This window comes from Bubalus bubalis, chromosome 7 (genome assembly GCF_019923935.1).
Source record: "Bubalus bubalis isolate 160015118507 breed Murrah chromosome 7, NDDB_SH_1, whole genome shotgun sequence".
NCBI lineage: Eukaryota > Metazoa > Chordata > Mammalia > Artiodactyla > Bovidae > Bubalus > Bubalus bubalis.
The window spans coordinates 81156325-81178436 of NC_059163.1; the positions used below are offsets into that span (position 1 = coordinate 81156325).

Genomic DNA, 22112 nt, shown 5'->3' on the forward strand with positions numbered 1-22112 from the left:
GAGGGACGCTCAGCGAACACATCCACCGTCACCTTTGCGCGCTCCTCCGGAGCCGGCTTGGCATGCAGCGCACCCCAGCGGCCGCACGGCCTCCTTTCTAGTCCTGGCCACTAGGCTTCCGGAGAGCTCGCCAGTCGCCGCCCTGGCCGCCCCGGAATCTAGAGACTAGAGAGACTTCCAGAGCCAGTCTCAGACACACCCCGGGGAAGGCGCGGGGCTGCGGCACCCCACCCCCACCCCCCCCGCCCTCCGCACCTGGAAACGGTGAGGACCTGGAGAGGCGGGGCGCGGCAGGAGGCTGGCCCGGCGACTGAGCAGCTCCGCCGAAAGCCTGCCCGACTGAAGCAGGGCGAAGGGGGGAGGGTCTCGAGGCGAGTTCTGCTCCTCCGAGGGAGGGACCCCAGCTGGAGTGGAAAACCAGCACCAGCTGACCACAGAGACACGCCGCGCTGATCATGGAGAGGGCCGGCCCCGGCTCCGCGCGGCCGCAACGGCAATGGGACCAGGACTCGGTCGAAGCGTGGCTGGACGATCACTGGGACTTTACCTTCTCTTACTTTGTTAGGAAAGGCACCAGGTAAGAAGAGGAGCCGCGGAAGCCCCGGCCGGGGCATGGAGCGTGACCTGGGGTTTCTCTCTCTCCTCTATTGAATGCTCCCCTTCTTTAAGCATTAAGCAGTCTCCACTCTCAGGCCCTTTGCTTTTGAAGTTGGGCCATGATCTTACGGTGTAGAGACCTCGACTTTTAAGGCGAGTGCAGTCGAAAAACCCAAGCGTCGGATCCGATCCAACTTGCTCACAAAAGTTCAAATACAAAAATGTATGTGCCGAACCCCCACCCCCACCCCCTCCACACGCCGGCAGCCCTGGTAGTCCCTGGGAGCAAGATTATTTCCATATATTTGTTCTCACGGGCCTTTCTCTAGCCTCCTGGTTCCCCTAACTCTCCTTAGCGAAACCAAAACAGTGCTTGACCCCCTTCCCTGCAGCTCCGGAAGCACCATTTCCAACGCGGTCCCCGTGGCTCCGCTCCTCCCCCGTCCCCCTTTGCCCCGGCCCTGGCGGGGCGGAGAAGCCGGGGTAGGGGCGAGACCGAGAAGCACCCAAAGGCAGCACCATGCCGGAACCTTCCCAGAGTGAGTGCTGTCGTCTTTTGCCCCCCTCCCAGTCCCCTGGTTGTCCCGCGCTCTTCCTTTCCTTCGCGTTTGCGCGCAAGGCGGCGGCGTGGAAGGCGCTCCGTGGAGGGGCTGGCGGCGCGCACACAAAGGACGGCGGAGAGCTGACCCCGGGGGGGTGGCAGGTCCCGCGCGGCCCGAGGCGACCCCGGAGGCCAGTCTTCCTGGTCCGGAGCCAAGCGCCGGGGCGGCTGCTGCGGAGGGTGGGGAGAAGGGAGCCTGTGCTTGGGGAGGAGGCTGCGCAGCGGACAGTCGAGGCGCGCGTGGGAAGCGCCCGCGGGAGAATTGGAGAGGCATCCAGGCTGAAGCCGAGGGGCTAGGAGGGTGGAACGAAGAGTGGGAGGCGGGAGGGTGCCCGGAAGCCGGAGAGTTGATGCGAAGCCGCAGCGAGGGCGAGGCTGCTGCGCGCGGACGGGTGCTGACTCCCAGGCGCACTCCTTTGGAGAAGGGGCCCGGACTTCGCCGTCGCCGGCTCGGGGCAGCGGCCTTCGGGCAGCCGGCGCTGGCCGCCTCGGGCGGGAGGGAGGCACGCTCGGGGCGGTGATGGTGGAGGAGCCGGCCGGGGCTGGCCGCCGGACTCCCACCCTCCGGCGCACCGCCGCGGTCCGGCCTGGCGCTCCCCGCCAGGGGGCGGCGCGGCGCGGGGCGAGCGGGCGGCGGCGCGACGGCGGGGACCGTAGGGAAGCCGGCTTCGAGCGACCCGCCTCACCTGGGCGAGTCGTCGCCCCCGACGCCTCCTGCAGTCCAGGGTCCGCCGAGGCCGCCTGGTGTGCACCTCCAACTCCCCTCGTTTGCTATGTTGCCTTTTGGAGACAAAACAAGGTACTTCCTTCAGCACTGCCCCAGTCTTTCCCAGTTTTCCCGGGGGGCGCGGTGGGGCCGGGTGCTGTGCTGGGTGGTGGCACCCGGGTCACACTGGCTGGGAGATGCTTTATTGAAAATGCGTTCTTTGACATTTTTGTCTTCCTTTACATTCCTGCAGATGTAATATTTTTGAAATCTTAGTTAACTGAGTCTTTTTAACTCCCGTTTCTCCCAGCGAACGTTCAGGGTTGCTATCGGTTTGATGACTTTGGGGGTTTTTAACAGAGGCGAAGGTTTCGGGACAAACCTTATCTCTTCTGTTTAATTACTCCGCCTTCCTTTTAAAATCCTCTTCTCCGTCGCTTTCGTCTTCTATCACAGTATTTAATCTGGAGTGACCAGAGGATAAACCCTGAATAAAAGTGGTTTCTTTCCGAAGGGCACTTTTCTGCGCGTTTGGGGTGAGCACCAAGACCTTCTAGGCCTGGAATGATCCATTGCTGGAGGCCGACAGTTTCTAGAGGTCGCCTCCTCCGAGGCTGTCTGTCCCCGGATTCCTTTCACCGTTTGCACACTTCCACCCTTAATGAATTACAGCGCAGAAGAGACTGGACAGGAGAACTGGGCTGATCTTTTAAGTGTGTGGGGGGATGTTCTTTAGAGATGTGCCTTAGGCATATTATTAAGAACGAACGAAAGTATTTATTTAAAAATCAGCGTTGATGTCCTTTTCTTTGTTTTCTCTCCTCTCCCTTTAAAAACACAAACTTGGGCGTGTTTGGCGGTAGCTTTTAACTCATACATAAGAACACTTCACTTTGGGAACCTGCCAAAACTTGAAGAGTAATATTTTTTTCCTAATAAATGAATTAAGTTACATTTCTTTTCACATTTTTTTTTCCTCCGAAGTAGCATAGGATTAAAATCTCAATTCTCAAAATTACACTACTTAGTGTAAAATTTAGATCATCTGGAGTTTTTATATTACAATTGATGTTGAGAGTAGGTTGAACACATTCTGTGATGTGTGTGTGTGTATATCTAATCTTGAGAGAAGAGTTTATGTTGAGTAGAAGTTGGAAAACGAAAGTGAAGATATTCAAGAATAGTGCAGGCCCTCAGCTTTAGGAATTATAAAGTGCTGAAAGTTGTCAGTGTGAAGAATATAATCTGAGTCTTGTGTGTAGCCATAATTTTTTCTAGAAACAATATTCCAGTTTGGGCTTATATTTGATAGCGTTAACTGGAGACTTAAAATTTTAAGAATGAGAGGTTGGACATAAAAATGCCAACCTGCTAAACACCGTGTGATTCACACGGTTGTGGTAAACTCTTATTGCCGACACTAACTTTACAGCTAAGTTGTGTGTGTGTGTGTGTGTGTGTGTGTGTGTGTGTTTAACAAGAAGCTCGTGTTACTTTGCTCCCCCTCTTTCTCAAATTTTTTATGTATAAAATGAATACTGTTGTAATTCAGGAAACTTGTGAAATAGAATAGTTTTGTAGGGGCAGTTTGCATGTTTATTTAAAATAAATTTGGATTTACTTAGATTGGCCATCTGCATCTGTAGACAGGCTTATTGGTAGAACTGTTTCCTCCTTATTTGATTTAATTGTTTGACATTTATGGATGCGTCTCTGTTCTCTTCCCAGACTGAATGGTCTGCACCCAATAGTAGTCATTGAATAGAAGGAAGGTTCTGGCACTCCTAAAGTCTCGTTTAAACACCTGTGAATTTTGATTGACCTGGAAAGCAATTATTGCTGCTATATTGCATTGTTTTCTATAATTATCTTTCAATACAGAGCTAAACACCTACTTAAAAGCCAGAGCGTGCAGCACACAAATAAATGGTTTTTAGCAATCAAAACCTGGTTAAGTGGATTTGAGAGCGTCAGTTGAACAATTTACAACATAATCTATTGGCATAAAAATTAGTTTGCGACTAGAAACTAAAACCTATGGAAAACTCCCACCCTTGCTGTTGTAGAAAACTTTGCAGTCCTACAGGTTTGAGATACCGTGTTCATTAAGGGCTTACGTGCTCCCGCCTTTGCAGATGAAGCCTTTCTGGTGCTAATGCCACTTTAACAGCTGTTGTTATTCTTGACAGCATATTAGAATAATTTACCTTTCAATAGTTACTTACCAGCTCCGTGATTGTGGGCAGTGTTTTATCTTATTTAGTATTGAGGAGGTAATATGATTGACTAGTACTTTGTTTTGTACTAGGCAAACGCAGACTATTTGGCACATACTGGAAATAGGAGATATTAAATGAGGGCAACTTTTTATGACTTCTTGGATCAAAGTCCATAAACAGCAGTTTTACACTCCCATACAGTTTTCTATGATAGACTTTATTTAACGCTGCAAAGCTGTGGTGAATCAGTTGGTGTTCCAGGTTCACTGTTTAGGATTCTTTCTTGTTTGTTTGTTTTTAATATTATTTTTTCATCTCTTGAAACTGTAATTATTATTTGCAAAATATTTTTCTTAAAGTCAGATGATGGGTGTAAAATAAATATTGCTATTCACTCTTTAAAATGATTATTTCTATATCATATAGGAATATAACCTTTTCACAATTTTCAGACAAACATTTTGTTAAACATTTTTTGTTAAGTAGTCATTAAGGTTGAAGACAATAAAATCCTGTGGGTATTGACTTAGTCGGGCTTTGATATTATTTCTAATATTTTTATTATGGTAATTCTGGTGTGATAATGTCCTTTTATCCTTGTATTGCTTATAACCAGGGTCCTTATAGCCAGCTCTAAGGCACTTTTTAGTGCCCTAAAAGTTCTCATGTGGATTGAATTTGGATGTGATTGAATCTGGAAGAATCTGCAGGAGCCCCTGAAATGATGCTTCTCATCGCTGTTCTGTCACTAATGTTCTCAAGGTTTTCTATTTAGTTCCATTTTTAAAGCCCCCAATACAAGATTCCTAAAACTGTGGTAGAACCCAATGCAGTGGCAGTTAGTCATAAATATCTCAAAATAAATATATTTGTTTAATATTAATATAATACTTAGGCTTGTAATGCATTTCATTAACTTTTTTTTCAGTTTGTGATCTAAAGTGAAAGTGAAGTCGCTCAATGAAGTCCGACTCTTTGCGATCCCATGGACTGTAACCTACCAGGCTCCTCTGTCCATGGGATTTTCTAGGCAGTAGTACTGGAGTGGATTGCCATTTCCTTCTCCAGGGCATCTTCCTGACCCAGGGATGAAACCCGGGTCTCCTGCATTGTAGACAGACGCTTTACCGTCTGAGCCACCAGGGAAGTCCTAAAGGACTTATCTTTGTGATCTAAAGATCTATAGAAATTGCTAATATTTTCATGAAGTCATCTTCAGTCCCTGAAGATGAGCAACTTTTAGCGTTTTGATTATGTCGTGCAACAGAATTTCCTATTTAGATAGTTCCACCTGAAGCAATGACTTGAGCCTTGTCTCTGATATCATTTCTTTAAAAATATTTGAAGGTGTTTTCAAGTTGTATGGGTAGAGTTTGTACCTTCACCCTTACCTGATTACAGAGAGTATGTCTTACCAAGATGCTTCGCTTCCTCTAGATTTGAAGACATGATTTAACTTTAAACTGCTTGAACTTCATAGTACATTTTAATAACGGTTGGGAGAAAGCTCTTTCATACTTAAAATGGCTGGGGAAAAACTGCGTGGTGTTTATTAGTTTGTCCCCCACATATTTTTCAAACTAACAGTTTGGTAAACCTGTAACTGTTGTATTGAGTTGTTTTCTTTCTTTGTTTTCAGGGCTAAGTGTAGGATAAAGGCGCTTCTTAGGATAAAAGCCTTTGGTTAAGGACTGCGGAGAAGGCGATGGCACCCCACTCCAGTACTCTTGCCTGGAAAATCCCATGGACAGAGGAGCCTGGTGGGCTGCAGTCCATGGGGTCGCACAGAGTCGGACACGACTGAAGCGACTTAGCAGCAGCAGCAGAGTAATTAAATAAATCACTGAGTTGATTGATAGTGAAGGGTTGAAAAATGAATTTTGAATGCAGAGTAGCTACTGACTGTGCAGGACTTCCTATGAGATTAGTTTAGCTGGACAGATACAGATTTAGTTGACCAATTGATGTGGCTGATTGATGTGGTCTTGGAAATTTCTGTTAAATCAGGTTCAGTTAAAAAAAAAAAAGTACCTGTGAATTGCAACCTAAGAAGAAAAACTGAAGAAACTTTTCCATATGAGTCATTCACTTGATACTTAGCTCTGTAATCTTACTTACTGACTTGGTATTCTCATTTTATTTTGAATCTTTTTTTTTTTTTTCATGCTGTGAGTGCTTTATTCATTTTCTCTAACTGGCAGGAATTTATATGTATTGCCAACTAAATATCAGGCAGGTAAAGCAAACTGAGTGTTAAGTTTATAAGAATCATTCTGATAAATATTCGTAAAAGCTTCTAAAAGCCTTTTATTGGGTAGGACAGGAAGTTTCCTCTGTTTTTTTCCGAAGATGTTATGGAAAAAAGCAAACTTTTCCAACTCAATATATATATAGATGTGTGTGTGTATGTGTGTGTATATATATGCCCCATTTGTAGTTTGTAGTGAACTTGCTTTTTAAAGTCTTAGGTGCCATTGTTAGCTTCTGTGTTCTTTGAAACTGTTTCCTTGATTCTGAATCATAAAGTAAGATTAACTTTTTCAAACTGTCTTTTCGGAATAATTTTATTACATCTAAACTTGAGAGAGAAGTCTCCTATCTGATATAATATCGCTGGTAATAATCATGAAAAAAGTAATCACTTCTACTTACTGTTGAATAAGCGTGCTGAGGTTATAAGAAAAGCTCCTGATTTTTTTTTAAGCTGGTGAAATATTTAAAACACACACAGGATCTTTGAACTTTATAGAGCTGGAGATCATGTAATTCAGTGTTTCTCAAATTTAAGTAACCTTCCCCTGTTAAAGAAAGACATTCTTATTGACCTCCATTATTTTAGTTAAAAAACTTTCAGTCACAAATGACAGAAATTCATGTTGAACTCATACAAAATTGACATTCCTGGGGATTGGTTTGGATGTGAAATTCAGTGTGATGACATCATCTTGTCAGTATTCTTTTTTTTTTTTTGGCCTGTATAAATATCTAATCAATCTGTCTTTCCCCCTTTCTTCCCTCCATCCATCTCACCATCCATTCATCCCACCATCCATCCATTTGTCCAGCCATCCTTTTGATGCTATGTTATATTGGTTTTAGTCTCCAGCAGGCTTTCTTCATGTGCTGGAACATTTTTCTTGGCAAGTTTATGTGGGTCTTAAACTTTTGATGTTTGAGAAATACCTTCTTATCCATGTCAGTCCTCTCAGAATTATTTTGGCCTTACCTGCATAATTTGCCTGCTCTGGACTAACCTTTATTTCTGGAAGAATAGGTTTGTCTCCTTCCTTCGTTGGGGCAGGTAACCCATAGTGGGATGTGTCAATGGGGGAGGAGATGTTCCCAAACGAAAGTGATGTGAGTGCACCCAGAAGTTCCAGCTATCTGCCGTACCTAATATTGACTTTCTCTTATTTTAATGCTAGTTAAATGTGGAATTCTTAAGAGTAGGTATAATTTAATCATAGCTATAGCATTTGTGCAACTGCAATACCAAAATAAATGTATAAGTTAATTATGAATAAAATGATAAAACTCTAGCCAGATGCAAATTGACAACACTCATTAAATCATCCTTGTGGAGTGAATGTGGCCCTAATGGCAATATAATGCTGGGTCTGGTGAGGCCGTCTTGCCTTTGCTACAGTTGCCTTGTGATGATTCATTTTTCCCACTGGGTCTCTCTGAACAGTCATGAAACTTTTAGCCTATAGCCCAGTACACCAGCTTTTGGTTTTACTTGGCTTGAAAGCATATTTGCATATTAAATCTACCTCTTTTATTTTCTCGTTATCCCAGAACCACTGGGCTGCAGTGTGACTGTAAACACAAATATAAACTTGACTCCTAAAATTGCAGGATAGTAGTTGGTTATAAGGTAGTCATCCCAGTAATTTAAAGTGTACATCTTTGTCTGTCTTGGTTGTTGTTATTGTCATGAGTGTGAAAACAGAATTGCAGCATTTCCATTGAAACACTGTGTGTGTGCGTGTTAGTCACTCAGTTGTGTCCAGCTCTGTGTGACCCCGTGGACGTAGCCCACCAGGCTTCTCTGTCCATGGGATTCTCCAGGCAAGAATACTGGAATAGATTGCTGTGCCCTCCTCCTGGGGATCTTCCTAACACAGGGAATGAACACAGGTCTCCTGCATTGCAAGCTGGTTCTTTACCATCTGAGCCTACTACAGATCTTCAAAACATACTTGCTTCAGACTCTGAGGGCTTCTCATACTTCAGATTGAGACATGCCAATCTAGTCTAATCTTTTCTCCATGTCTAAGCCGCAAAACAAATTGACTTACATATTTACAGCATAGATTTTGGTTATTAGATTTTCTTTTAAATGTAAATAGATACATCTTTAAGGAACATTTATCATACATGTGATTATGAATGCATGGAAAATTGCAAAACATGTCCCTTCCAACTCTTGGTCAAATTTGAATGTAAAACCATATGAAGTGGTTATGCATTTTATTTATATTTGGTCCCAGTAAGCTTCTGAGATGTTTTCATAGCTGGAGAAGACTTGGGAATGTTAAATAACTTTAGGCAGCATTTGTTTCTAATCCATGCCAGAAGCAAGGGAATTACTCAGTGTAACATCAGAGTAGAGGTTATTGTAGGAATCACTTGGAGGTGTCTCAGATCTCCCCTGTTTCATTAAATACCCTGTTATAGTATGGTAATCTTTTATTCTTATTAACCCTTGCTTTTTTTCTTCTTTTTTAATTGAAGTGTAGTTGATTTACAATATTGTGGGAGTTTCAGGTTTTCAGCAGAGTAATCAGTTATATATGTATCAGTTTCATATATATGTATAGTATGTATATTTTATATATATGTTCTTTTTTTCAGATTCTTTTCCGTTACAATAAACCATTGCTTCTTAAAGGGGATGCTGTTTGGCCTTTGGTAGTGATACATTTTGTTGTGAGAAGCTGCTCAGCATATTGCAGGATGTTTAACATCCCTGGGCCCAGCCACTAAATGTCAGGAGCACCCCGATTGTTTTGACACACATTTCCAAATGCCCCCCCCAAAGTCTGGCACCAGTACTTGGTTGGGAACCACTGTTCTGAGCCCTTTAAAATTTATTTCAGTTTACGATGGTTAAAGGGCCCAGCTAAGACAGATTTAAGCTTCAACTCCCAAACTACATCTTTCTTAAGAATATGACCTTTAGGTACTTTATTTTCTTTCTCTGTAAAATATTAATAATAACATTACTTCTGGTGTTTTTAAGAAATTTAAAGGAAATAATGCATATTTTAAAATCTTTTTTTTAGAGTGATTTTCAGTAGGTTACAATTTATTTTACGTTGGAAATCATCAGTGGTTTACTTATAATTGCAAGTTTGGGGAGTCATCCCCCTATTCTGATACATGGAAATTAGAACAACAGAATAGGGATTTAATAGACTTTGTGTCCTCATTTTTAAAGTGAATTTTTATTAATGGTTTGAACAGAACCTTCTGAAGACTGTGTAAGGTACTGGAAAGGGAATTGGAATGGGAGTTCAGACCTCCCGTCTGTGTCCCCAGCTTGGTAACTGGCCCAGGTTAATAGACCTTGGCTTTATGTGAGATGGGAGTGGTGAGAAATCAAGGCAGAGAGATTTATAAATGAGTTTAAAATTCTCTTCCATCTCTAAGCATTCTTGATTCTCACCAGAAGAGCAGAGTGTCAACTTCTCAAATTTGAATAGTTTCCTTCTTTAAGTATTTTCCAAGTAAGAGTGGTGGATCTAGGTCAAAGTGTCCAAACATGGCAACTAAAACTGTAAAATTAGGGTCCAGGAGCAGGAGAAATATCTGTTATATTTTATGTGAGTTATTGTGTGTTTTTCCTACAGATGATTTTAGCCCATTTCCATATGTTCTCAACCATCCTTTGACAGGAAATTAGTACACTCTTTTTGATTCTAGTTTTAATTAGTTAATTCACATGAAGATGGAAAAAGCACTGGAAAGAAAGAGAAAGGGGTGATGTTTTAATAGTGGCCTTAAAAATGTGTTCCTGCATTGTGTTTTATGGATCACTCAGGGCCTGCAGCTTTTTGTTCTGTATTATTTGAGGTGCCCTGCAAATTTCCCCAAATGTTATACCACACGAGGGTAACATCCATGAGGCTCAAGTATCAACCTACTTACAGAATTCCCCCAAGTAAGCCTCCTTGGGTAGGAACTAAAATGGACCGACTTTAATCCCTAAATCTCCTGTAGCAAATGTTAAAGCATTGTTTTTATCAAGTATTGAAACCATTCCCCAGTTTAAAATTATGGTTTTTATGAAATATTGTTAAGGTTTTTATCATAGGCAGTTAGTTGTATATTTTATCACAATTTTTAAACAGTTTTATTATATCTTTAGTATTTAGAAACCACATCATCCTCCAAATTCTATAACTTATTTTTAGCGATTAAGTTCTGAGTAGTAATAGAAAAACAAATTATGCTCTCACAGTGATTTTTCTCAGCCAAATGATCAGCTCTTATTCTTTATGTATTATTTAGAAAATTATGTCATACATAAGTAGTTATTGGTCTAAGGAGTCCATGTTTTTTCTATTCTAATTTGAGAAACTATAGGCATTGAAACACCTTTTTTGTTTTGCACAAGTGTTTTTGTAGAGAAATTAGTGCTTTTAAACTAGGAGCTTGGAAGACAAATGGCTAACATCTAGTTATTCTGTAAAAATCCATGAATAAATTCTTTTTATTTTTATAAAGAATTTAATTGCCTTTGAAAATATACTCCAGTTAATGTTTGATTAACTTAAAAACAGTAACTGTAATATATTAAACCCTTAGTACCAGACTCTGTGCGATCACTTTATAGGTGTCATTTTTCTTAATTTTCTTAAGAAGCCTATGAGGATTAATACCCTTATCACCATTTTATAGACAGCATAAATAATGCACCTGAGGTCTTATCTTAGAAGCGACTCCGGTTGAAGCCTAAGTCTGTCCCACCTGGGGCCCTTCATTCTCTACTGAAGTTCAGTGTCAGTATTAATGGAAGCAAAGGAAAGACTCAGAGATTTAATATCATGAGAAATTTAACTCAGGAAGAGGCTGAGGTTCCTCCTGGTGCCTCTTAATGTGCAAGCACGTCACTAAATGAGCTGCCTAGAGACCTTGCCCAAGTGGGTTTTGTTTCCATATATGATTTTGAAGCATAAAAAGTGGGAACTCTCTAGTGATATCTTAAAAGAGAATGGCTGAAAATGTAGGTATTAGGCTGTTAACAATTATATTCTTAGTATTAGACTATGGATACCCTAAGTGCAGTATTTTCAAAGAATTTTTTTCCTCTGGTACATTATTTTAGGCAAGAGTACAAAACACATTAAGCTAGTTGCTCTACAAGTAGGTTTCATCTAATTATATTTTTAGCTCATGAGAATTATTATGTTTACATTAGAATTTTACACTGCTTTGTAAATTGTTTCCTTTTCTTGATGCCAAGAAATTTTCTTTAAAACCTAGGCAAGGTATTTTAATTATTTTTCCCTTTCAAAGCATCTGGAATACTGAATATGTATTTTAAGGTAGTCCTGTCTTTTTAAGATTCGTTTTGTAACCTGAGTGAGCAGTTCGACTTTGGTAGAAAGTATAGTTAGTATTGGATGGAGCTGCTTTGTGTGTGTGTGTCCCTTTTGCTAATCATATTTGCAGTGCCATGTGAGAGCTTGTATTTCACTATGCAGTGTTTTGCATATCCTATTTAATACTTCTAGATTATAGGCATTTGGAAAAAACTGTGATCTAATTAGATTAATGGAAAATTATATTAGTTATAATAATTATAAACTGTCGTTTCCTTTCTGTGATAGGTAGTAATATTGAGTGAAAATGAGAAATTGCAAAAGGGGAAAGTTTTCATCCTTAACAGAGTATGTGCCATCATATAGTGACTTTCTGGTTTTTTTTTTAAATGAATGTGCCTGTGTGCTCAGCCGTGTCTGATTCTCTGCGACCCATGGACTGCAGCCCACCAGAATCCTCTGTCCATGGGATTTCCCAGGCAAAAATACTGAAGGGGGTTGCCATTTCCTCCTCCAGGGTTTTTAGTGAATATTACTAATCAATTTAAAAAATTTTTGAAAAGTATGAGATGAAGTATAGGTGATATACAAATAAAGCTATTTAAATATACAGTAAAAACAGATATTATTAGCTTGCTACCATTAAATTTAATCATTACCTTGACTCTAATTTTAAGAATAATTTTCATCTTCTTTAAAAATATGAACACATGGGATGTGTAGTATGAAATAGCACTTTATTTCTGCCACGTGTGTAATTTTGATGAGATAAACTCTTTATTACAATGATTAAAAAAAAAAAAAAAAGACAATTCACCTAGACTTTCTGCCCCACAGATTTCCTTCTGGTTCGTTTTTTGATCATTCACAAGTGAATGTATTCATTCCATTCCTCTGTATATTATTAAAGACCCCAAGTGTCTGACACTGGAAATGCCAGTGCTCAGCCTTTTCCTGCAGCAGCTGCTGGAGCCTGGCTGCCTGGCCTTTTGAGACATAAACTCAGTTTTGTTGAGCGCTCCACCCACACTGACACATTGTCTTGAAGGATGCAGTGCTATTAACACTCTAAGGAAGCCTCATGAAGTCAAAATATGCTAAAGATTATTCCTCCTGACACTGATTTTTATATTACATCATCATTGCATGGGCAAGACTCTTGAGCTGCTAGGGTCTTCAGTAAAGTAGAATATTAAGGTAGTAAACTTCTGGTTGGATTCATTGCTTTAAAAGATTTGAGATTTAAAATCTAAGTCACATTATGATAACTCATAGCAAGTTTTTATCAGCTTCCAGTTGGCTTCATTTCCTGCCATCTAATTAATATCAGTTTGGGGGGGGGGCGGTTCTTTACTTGCTCTTTTGAGGTTCTTTACTTCTTTACTTGCTCTTTACCTGCCTTGTGGGAAAGGGTCCCTTGGTGAGCTGTGAGCAGCATCTGTGCAAACTTGTGTTACAAGTTTGAAATCACAAATGGTATTCATATTTATGTTACCTGAGAGGAATAACTCCCGGCGCTGATTTTGGTACCCTCTAGGGTTTCTGCATCTCACTTCCCAGGTGGTGCTAGTGGTAAAGAACCTGCCTGCCAATGCAGGAGACACAGGTTCGATCCCTGGGTCAGGAAGATGCCCTGGAGAAGGAAATGGTAACCCACTCTGGTATTCTTGCCTGGAGAATTCCATGGACAGAGGACCCTGGCAGGCTACAATCCATGGGATCCCAAAGAGTCGGACATGACTGAAGTGAGTTAGCTCGCATGCAGGATTTCTCCAGTTATTGTAAGACATATTGTAAAAGTTTAAGAACAAAACTGAATGTTTACCCATTTTAAAAGAGGCATATAATATATTTCATTTATGAGGTAAGAAATTTTTTGTGTAATAAAGTATGGAAGGAAATAACTCACTAGAGGATAATAAAACAGGTTTCGGTGAGGAGAGAAGGTATGATTTGGATGGGATGTTAAACATCAGGATCTTGTCATTGATTATAAATTCTTGGCATTAACTTTTATTGCATTTCTTTTGGCTGTGGCTTTATTTTTAGCATCCAGGGCCTGTTGTCTTTCATTAACGGCCTTGTAAAAGTTCAATCAGCTCAAAGACTTCAAGATGGTTGCTCTGTTTTTGTTTGCAGGGCAGTTAACAAAGAGTTGCTTATACATAAAAGTAGGGTTTCTAAGTTATTAGAACCTCCAGCAGAGGGTAAAATACCTTTGTGGAATTTGCATCCATTTTGTTCTTTTTGCTCAGACAGCTAGGATGTAATTTATGTAGAGTTATGATGTGACTCATCTTTTTAGGGGGAAGCTTAGTGGGATTCTAGAATAAATAACAATCTGCAGTATATTCTTTGGACAAGGACCTAGATGGTCAGGGTGTGTGTAGACAGGCTGTTTCCAAATCATTTCAGACCCACTCAGCCTGTGGGCCTGTGCCACCAGGAACATGACCATTCTTCCCCCTTACTTTCTCTGAGTCTCTTGGTTGAACGTCATGAGGAAATAAACACCCATTGCCCCTTATGCCAGCCCTGCAGCTCCATTGGAAAGGGTCTAGGAGATAGCAGCATCTTAAGTAAGTGGAAGAGATTTTGAAATGCTTCCTTGTGCATTTTCTAATTTGACTTGAACTTCAGCCGCATGAGATGAGTGAAAGAAGAAGAAAGAGAAGAAGCTGAGGGGCAAAAGGAGATGACGAGAGTTGACTGACCTAATAATAATCACCACCTATTGGTCTGCTGATAATGTTAGCACTTGTGGGAGTCTTCCTGACCCATTCAGAGAGTTGCCCATTTTTAAAATGAAGAACTTGTATTCAGGAGAAAATGAACTCCAGAGAAGTCATGATTGTTCAGTAGAATTATCTCCTGATGGCCAGTTTAGTATTCTTGACTTTATACTCAACTGAAGATAGTCACCACCTTACACATCAGGAAGAAGTTAGAACAGGCAGTACTTCCCCTACTGAATACAGGATGAAATTGAAACTCAGAAGAAGAAAATTGTTTGCTATTGGTTACAAATTCCATTGGTAACAAATGCTAAAGTATAGATTGGAATTTGGGATTTATGACTAAAAACATAGCCTCTCAGTGCTTCCCAAGAATTTTTAGCAATGTGTCAGCCTCCCTTATATAAGTAGATTGCAGTTTGTTTTTTCTCTACTAAATATATGGTATGATTTGGACAGTAAAATGAAAAGGCTTGATGTAAGGAAGAATTTTATGCCACAAATTATTAATCTAAGAGCTTTCAAAAGTTCAGTTACCATAATACACAGGATCCTTTGTGCTCCTTCAGTGATACAGTTATTTGATAGCACAGAGCTCATTGATGTGCTACACAGACCTACCTTTTCTTTGATGTCTATCTACCAACAATTTCAGTTGGGAAAAACAGAATATCAAATGACTAGTATGGTCATTTGAAATAAATTCAGTATAATTTGAATTTTAGATACTGTTTATGTTCAAACTGTATTCATTATTTATCTGAAACTCAGTTTTAATTTGTATCCAGTATTTTTATTTGCTAAGTCTTTCAAAATCACAGTGGATAGTGACTGCAGCCATGAAATTAAAAGACACTTGCTCCTTTGAACCTAGATGGCATATTAAAAAGCAGAGACAAAGGTCCATATAGTCAAAGCTATGGTTTTTCCAGTAGTCATGTGCAGATGTGAGAGTTGGACCGTAAAAAGGTTGAGCACTGAAGAATTGATGCTTTTGAATTGTGGTACTGGAGAAGACTTTTTAGAGTCTCCTGGACTGCAGGAAGATCAAACTAATCAAATGTTAGGAAATCAACCCTGAATATTCATCGGAAGGGATGCTGCTGAAGTTGAAGCTCCAGTACCTTGGCCACCTGATGCGAAGAGTTGACTCATTGAAAAAGACCCTGATGCTGGAAAGATTGAGAACAGGAGGAGAAGGGGGAAGTAGAGGCTGAGATGATTAGATGGCATCACCAACTCAATGGATGTGAATTTGAGCAAACTCAGGGATAGGGAGGACAGAGGAGCCTGGTGTGCTGCGGTGCACGGGGTCGCAAAGAGTCGGTCATGAACTTAATGAGTGAACAACAACAGCAATGCAACCCTGAGAATTACTCTTATCTTGAACACATTTACTATGCCTTCTCTTCAGTGCATCATTATAGGTTTATAGACCCTGACCTGTTTTCAGAGAAACAGGCCTGAGATTCAGTCAGACACTGTCCTTCAGAGTTTTTGTTCTGAGTCCCTTGACACAGTGTTTTTACGTCAGAGATTTAGTGTGCCATCGTTTTGTGGTCTGGATGCAAAGAATTAAGTTCCAGGATGTGCTGTTACAAGTGAGTGTGTTCTTTCTATACCACATATATTTAAATTTAATTTTTTACTCTTTCTACTGCATCTGGATGTTATGAAGTGTCTTCTTCATGACAAACATTGATGTTCTGGGAACTTGTATATTCTTATAGGTTGTAAGACTTGGAATAGGAAACCTAGATTTGATTCCTAGTTTTGCTACCAGATAGCAGAGTGTGTTTGGTTCAGCCATTTAGAAAGTAGGATTGGTAATACCTGCCTCACCAGGTTTAAATAAAATGGTGCTTTTTTCTTCCAGTATCTCTGATAGACATACTTTTCAAAATCTCATAGACTCAAGGAAGAGAAAGAAGGGACAGTAGAGATCCTGTCTCAAGCCATAGAAGTGATTTGCCCCAGTCAGAGCTATCAATCAGGTTTCTTAAATCCCATCTGGTATATTTACCCTCATATTTGACATGTTCATCTTTCCATCTTTATTCATTTATATGCAAAACCCACTTCAGTACTCTTGCCTGAAAAATCCCATGGAGAGAAGAGCCTGGCGGGTTATAGTCCATGGAGTCTCAAAGAGTCAAAGATGATTTTAGCAGCTAAGCAATGACATATAACTTCGTATGACAGCAAAATTCAGTATGTGTTTAAAGCAACTTCTGGACACACTATAAGTCTCAGTTTGGGAGGAGAGGTCTGGGCCTGCTCACTCCTGTATCCCTGGTGGCAGCGCAGTGCCTGGCGTGCACAAGGAACTTCATGAGAAAATTACAGTCTAGAGCAAAGGACACTTAAAGTGAATCCAGTTAAAATGAAGAAGTATCAGTGAAAAGGTTTTGATTGGAACTTTACTTTGAAAAATGGAACCACAGGTTATGAAAGTAAATTTATTTTAGATCTAATAAAATTTAAATTATAATGGAAACTCCAAGCTAATTTGTAAAATAGACAGTTTCTGGCAAATAACTTTACTTGTTTGACATTTGGAACAAAATCATAGAGTTTTTTTTTCCCAAATACAGTTTTTTAAAATTAACATTTAAAGATCTTCCGTTTTTCCAGCAGCCTTTCTTAATCTACAATCCACTTATTTGAACAGAATTCTCTTTTCAGGTATTTGTTATGTTAATGATCCTTGTTGATTTTGTTAGCTGGTTTTTAATTGGGCTTACCCTTTAATTATCAGTGGCTTTATGTAATATTAGAATAGTCTCCAACATCACTTTGTTCTACTTCTAGAAATTCTATATCTTATGTAAGTTTACATTTCAATCTGCAAGTGATTTGTATTTGTAGAGCTTTAAGTGTTAAAGAACAGGAGTTGATCAATACTAGTCTTAGGAAAGAAGGCTCACTTCACATAGCCATGTAGGTCATGCTCTGCAAAACGTCAAGGGATGCCTGAAAGGAGAGAGGTGTAAGCGATGATTTAATATTATTTATGGCTGGCTTATAAGTAATTGTTTTGATGTTATGATAACTTATATTTTCCTCCACAGGCATATATATCTACAGGGACTCAGATAATCAATAATGTGGTCTTAAGAAAACATTTCCTCCCATGACTGGTGGTTAATAAAAATTGTTGGTTGAATGACTGAATATACCAGATCTACCTTTCCTGTGTCATTTAATACTGAGTTCATTTCTCCAAGAAAGTATCTACAAATACAACACCTGTGAGACAAATTAAACATAATAATGCAAAATATCTAATAAAGAATGTGGGGGCACTGGCTGTATTTAAGATGTAAAACAGGCCCTACAGGATACATGAAGGTAGAGTAGCCACGATCAGTTATGAGGCTTACATCCAAGGAGTGGTGACCATTAATAGCTAAAACATAATGTTGATTTTCTAAGCATTCAAATTTTCAAAAGACTGTTGTCCTTTTTAATGCAGTTAGTTTAGGAGGCTTCATTTATTTATTTATTCATTCACTTCACTCAGATATTTATCAGGGACATAGTATTAATATGTGACAGACATTTTCTAAGTACAGGAAGGCAGTTGTTAACAAGACAGATGATTATGAAATTTACATCTCCTTGGAAGAAACAGACAGTAAACCAACAGGTTAATAAACAAGAAAAAATAGATGATAGTAAGAATTCATTACCACTCTTAATGGCAGAAAGTGAAGAGGAACTAAAGAGCCTCTTGATGAGGGTGAAGGAGGAGAGTGAAAGAACCGGCTTAAGACTAAATATATAAAAAAACAAAAAGCTAAGATCATGGCACCTGGCCCCATTACTGCATGGCAAATAGAAGGGGGAAGGTTAGAAGTAGTGGCAGATTTCCTCTTCTTGGCCTCCAAAATCACTGCAGACCATGACTGCAGCCATGAAATCAGAAAACGATGGCTTCTTGGCAGGAAAGCTGTGAGAAACCTAGACAGTGTGTTGAAAAGCAGAGACATTACTCTGCCAACAAAGGTCTGTATAGTCAAGGCTATGGTCTTCCCCATTGGTCATGTACAGTTGTGAGAGCTGGACTGTAAAAAAGGCAGAATGCCAAAGAATTGATGTCTTCGAACTGTGATGCTGGAGACGACTCCTGAAAGTCCCTTGGACTGCAAGGAGATCAAACCAGTCAGTCTTAAGGGAGATCAACCTTGAATATTGGGAGGCTGAAGCTCCCAATATTTTGGTTACCCGATGCAAACGGACGACTCATTGGAAAAGTTCCTGATGCTGGGAAAGATCGATGGCAGAAGGAGACAAGGGCATCAGAGGATGAGATGGCTGGACGGCATCACGGATGCAATGGACGTGAACTTGGGCAAGCTCTGGGAGATGGCGGGGGATAGGGAGGCCTGGCATGCTGCAGTCCATGGGGTCGCCCACAACTGAGCGACTGAAGAGCAACAACAAGAATTCAGATCATGTCGGGAGGAACATAATGTGTTGGGGTCCCTTGAGAGGTGGAGTGAGCAGGGAAGACCTGTCTGTGCAGGTGAGGAGGGAGCTTTGACCTGCCAGATGCAGGTGAGGAGAGCGTTCCAGCCTGGGGGCAGTCAAAGTGTGATGTGCTTGAGGAGCATCAGGGAGGCCTGTGTGGACAGGAGGGACTGTGGTCGGGGATTGGAAGAGTTTAGGTTTTATTCTCAATTCAGTGAGAAGCCCAGTAAGATGGTTAAGATGTTAAGGCTTACTTTTTCAAGGATTGCTCTAGCTGCCATGGGGAGAATGGGTTGAAGGAGGCTACTATGATTTCAGAGAGTCCAGTTAAGGGGCTGTGGCCATAGTCCAAGATGAGAGATGATGCAGCTTGAACCAGGGAAGATAGAAATCAGCAGATTGGACTATAGGGTTTTGGAAGTCAGCTGGACAGGACTTGGTTGCTAGATTGGATGTGAGTTGAAGGAAACAAATTCAGAGTAATTCCTAGATGTGCAGTTGAGTAACTGGGGATGGTGCTATTTATTGATATGAAGAAGATGGACAGGGAGTGAGATTGGAGCCAGATGAAGGGTGGGGCGTTAGGAATCGTGATTTCACCACTTTAAGGTGTCTGTTTAGATGTTGTCAAGTAGGTGGTATGATTAAAATGTTGATCATTATTTTTCAGTGAGAAGATAAGAAATAAGTTGAGGCTGTGTTTCAGGTTCGTAGCTGACATAGTTAAAATACCTGTTTTTATGTTGATTTGAGAAGTTTTTAAGTTACATGTACATATTTTTTAATCACATAAACTAGATTAGCTTAAACATATTGCTGTGTTCCTGTTTCATGTTTTACAAAACATTTAATTCAAATGCTTCCTGTACATTTCTCACATACATATCTGACGTCAGTGTCTTTGGCACAATCTTTCTTTGTGATTTTGGAGGTTACATAAACATTTCCCAAAGTATGTCCCCCTCATTTCTATAGAACTAGAAGTTTTTGAGATACACTGTTACCAGAGTATATTCTTATGACTAGAAATTTTGTCCCAAGCCACAGTATGCATTTATAAAATATTTGGCAATTACATTAAAAAATTCTGTGCTGTAGGTATATACTGGAGTACTATAGTAAGTACTTTTTTTATTTTATTTTATTTTTAAATTTTACATAATTGTATTAGTTTTGCCAAAGAGAGCTTTAAAATGTATCTAACACTTGGAATTATGAGATAATCCTGATAATATCTATGTTATATTTTTTTTTTACCCATTTCATTCTAGATTGGTGTCAATTCCGGGTAATATATATTTACCAAACAATAGATTATTGTTCAAAATAAAATAATTCAGGGAACATTCTATAAGTGAAAGACTTAGTGGAGACCCAGAAAAATGATTAACTCTTCTCTCCTCCTTCTGGATCTTCTTTTTTCACTTAATAGATTGTGGTGATTATTCATATCAGTACCTTGTATTCAATTTTTGCTTCCCAGGTGGCGCTAGTGGTAAAGAACCTGCCTGCCAGTGCAGGAGATGTAAGAGATGCGGGTTCGATCCCTGGGTTGGAAAGATCCCCTGGAGGAGGGAGTGACAGCCCACTCCGGTATTCTTGCCTGGAGAATCCCAAGGACAGAGAAGCCTGGTGGGCTACAGCCCATAGTGTTACAGAGTTGGACATGAAGCACCTTAGCACAGGCAGTGTTCCATTTATAAACATGCCATGATGTATTTTGCCAGGCTTCTATTTATGGGATTAGTTTGCTCTTATCTTTGCTATAACAAACAGTAAATAAATACACTGATACTTCTTTTGCCGTGTGTGTAAAATCTTTGGAACAAAGGATACATGCATTTTAAAACTTGTTAGATTCTGCCTGCTTGCCCTCTGAAGAGGTGTTATCAATTTCTGCTGCAGCCAGAAGGATTGGAGAGTGTCTGCATCCTGTCTCTTTCATGAAAATAACCAGTAAACCGTTGCTGCATGGAGATTGCATTGCTCTTATAGGCCAGTTCTTTTAAATATCCTCAGTGCTAGCAAGTTATTGTCTTCTGAAAATAAATTTTTGAGTTTGGAGAAAAATCAGGTCTGTATTTGGAGAAAAATCAGGTCTGCATACGATATGTATTAAGTTAGCCGGTACTCTAGGCTTTTTGTGGTTTTATTTGCTTATTCAAAGCAAGGCTCAGTGAAAAACAAGATCTAGCTTTTAGGTAAAACTAATATTCTTATATGACTTTGAATTTTTTTAGAAGTTAGTTTCAAAAGTTCCCAGAATGTTTAAAGTAATGGGGGCATCAATTGGCATCAGATTACAGCTTCCCAAGAGGATTTATTTGAACTGAACAACAGTCTTTCGGATGTGTATGATCTGATATATTTGGCTTAAAAAAAAAATACTGACTATGAAACCTTTAGCTCAGATAGGTTTCTTCACGGAGTGGCACATGAACAACATAAATAATTTAATTTTTCTTGGATTTTTATACTAGTTATTGCCTATTTTTTGTTTTCCTCCTTTATACAAGGAGCAAATAGAAGATTATTCTAGATTATTGGACATGCAATATTAGGATGTTATTAATGGAAGTCTACGATCTTTCTTCTACATACGAGATCAAATTGTTTCTGTTTTCTATTTCCTTTCCTAAATCTAATCTATATATAGTGGTATAGATAAAAACTGTCTAAAATTAAGCATGTTACCTAGCCAAATTCAGATAATTTTTTAAAAAATTTTAAAATATTTAATTTCAGAATAAGTTGTGTGTTTTAAATAGCAAATTTCCATGCCTGTGTTTTCCGAAAACTGTCATCAAATTTAGTAGCTTTTACTTTAATTCAAACTGATTTTGAGAGGTACCAACTTGACACTTGATGCATTATAAATCAGATATCTGAAAATATATGTATATAGGAGCCAATCTTTTATTAAAATGTTCCCTGAAACAATTGTTTTCAGTTTTTCAAAATAAACTGTCTTAAATAGACCGTTATGTTTTCATTTTCTATGACAAATGGTTACTATATCAGTTAACCATGAGAGGATTTTAGAAGTTTTCAGGGGTAGCAGTATTTAAGGAGGGAGCTTTCCAGGGGGCACAGTGGTAAAGAACCTGCCCGCCAATGCAGGAGACAAAAGAGATGTTGGTTCGATCCCTGGGTTGGAAGATCCTCTGGAGTAGAAAATGGCAACCCAGTCCAGTGTTCTTGCCTGGAAAAGTATATGGGCAGAGGAGCCTG

General features: G+C 39.9%; 1 protein-coding gene across 6 annotated transcripts in view; it reads left to right on the forward strand.

The window, feature by feature from the left end:
* Positions 1-188: 188 nt before the first annotated feature.
* The window catches only part of PDE5A (phosphodiesterase 5A), a 150905-nt gene continuing 128981 nt past the window's right edge, over positions 189-22112 (forward strand). For 3 of the 6 annotated variants that reach the window (XM_044946063.2, XM_044946066.2, XM_044946064.2), the window contains exons 1-2: positions 189-577; positions 990-1136. In XM_044946063.2, the coding sequence (XP_044801998.1) occupies positions 456-577; positions 990-1136 (269 nt within the window). In that variant the 5' untranslated portion in view covers positions 189-455. Of the gene's footprint in view, positions 1998-22112 lie in introns of all 6 variants that reach the window. The other 3 variants (XM_044946065.2, XM_006067660.4, XM_025290632.3) reach the window with 3 other exon arrangements.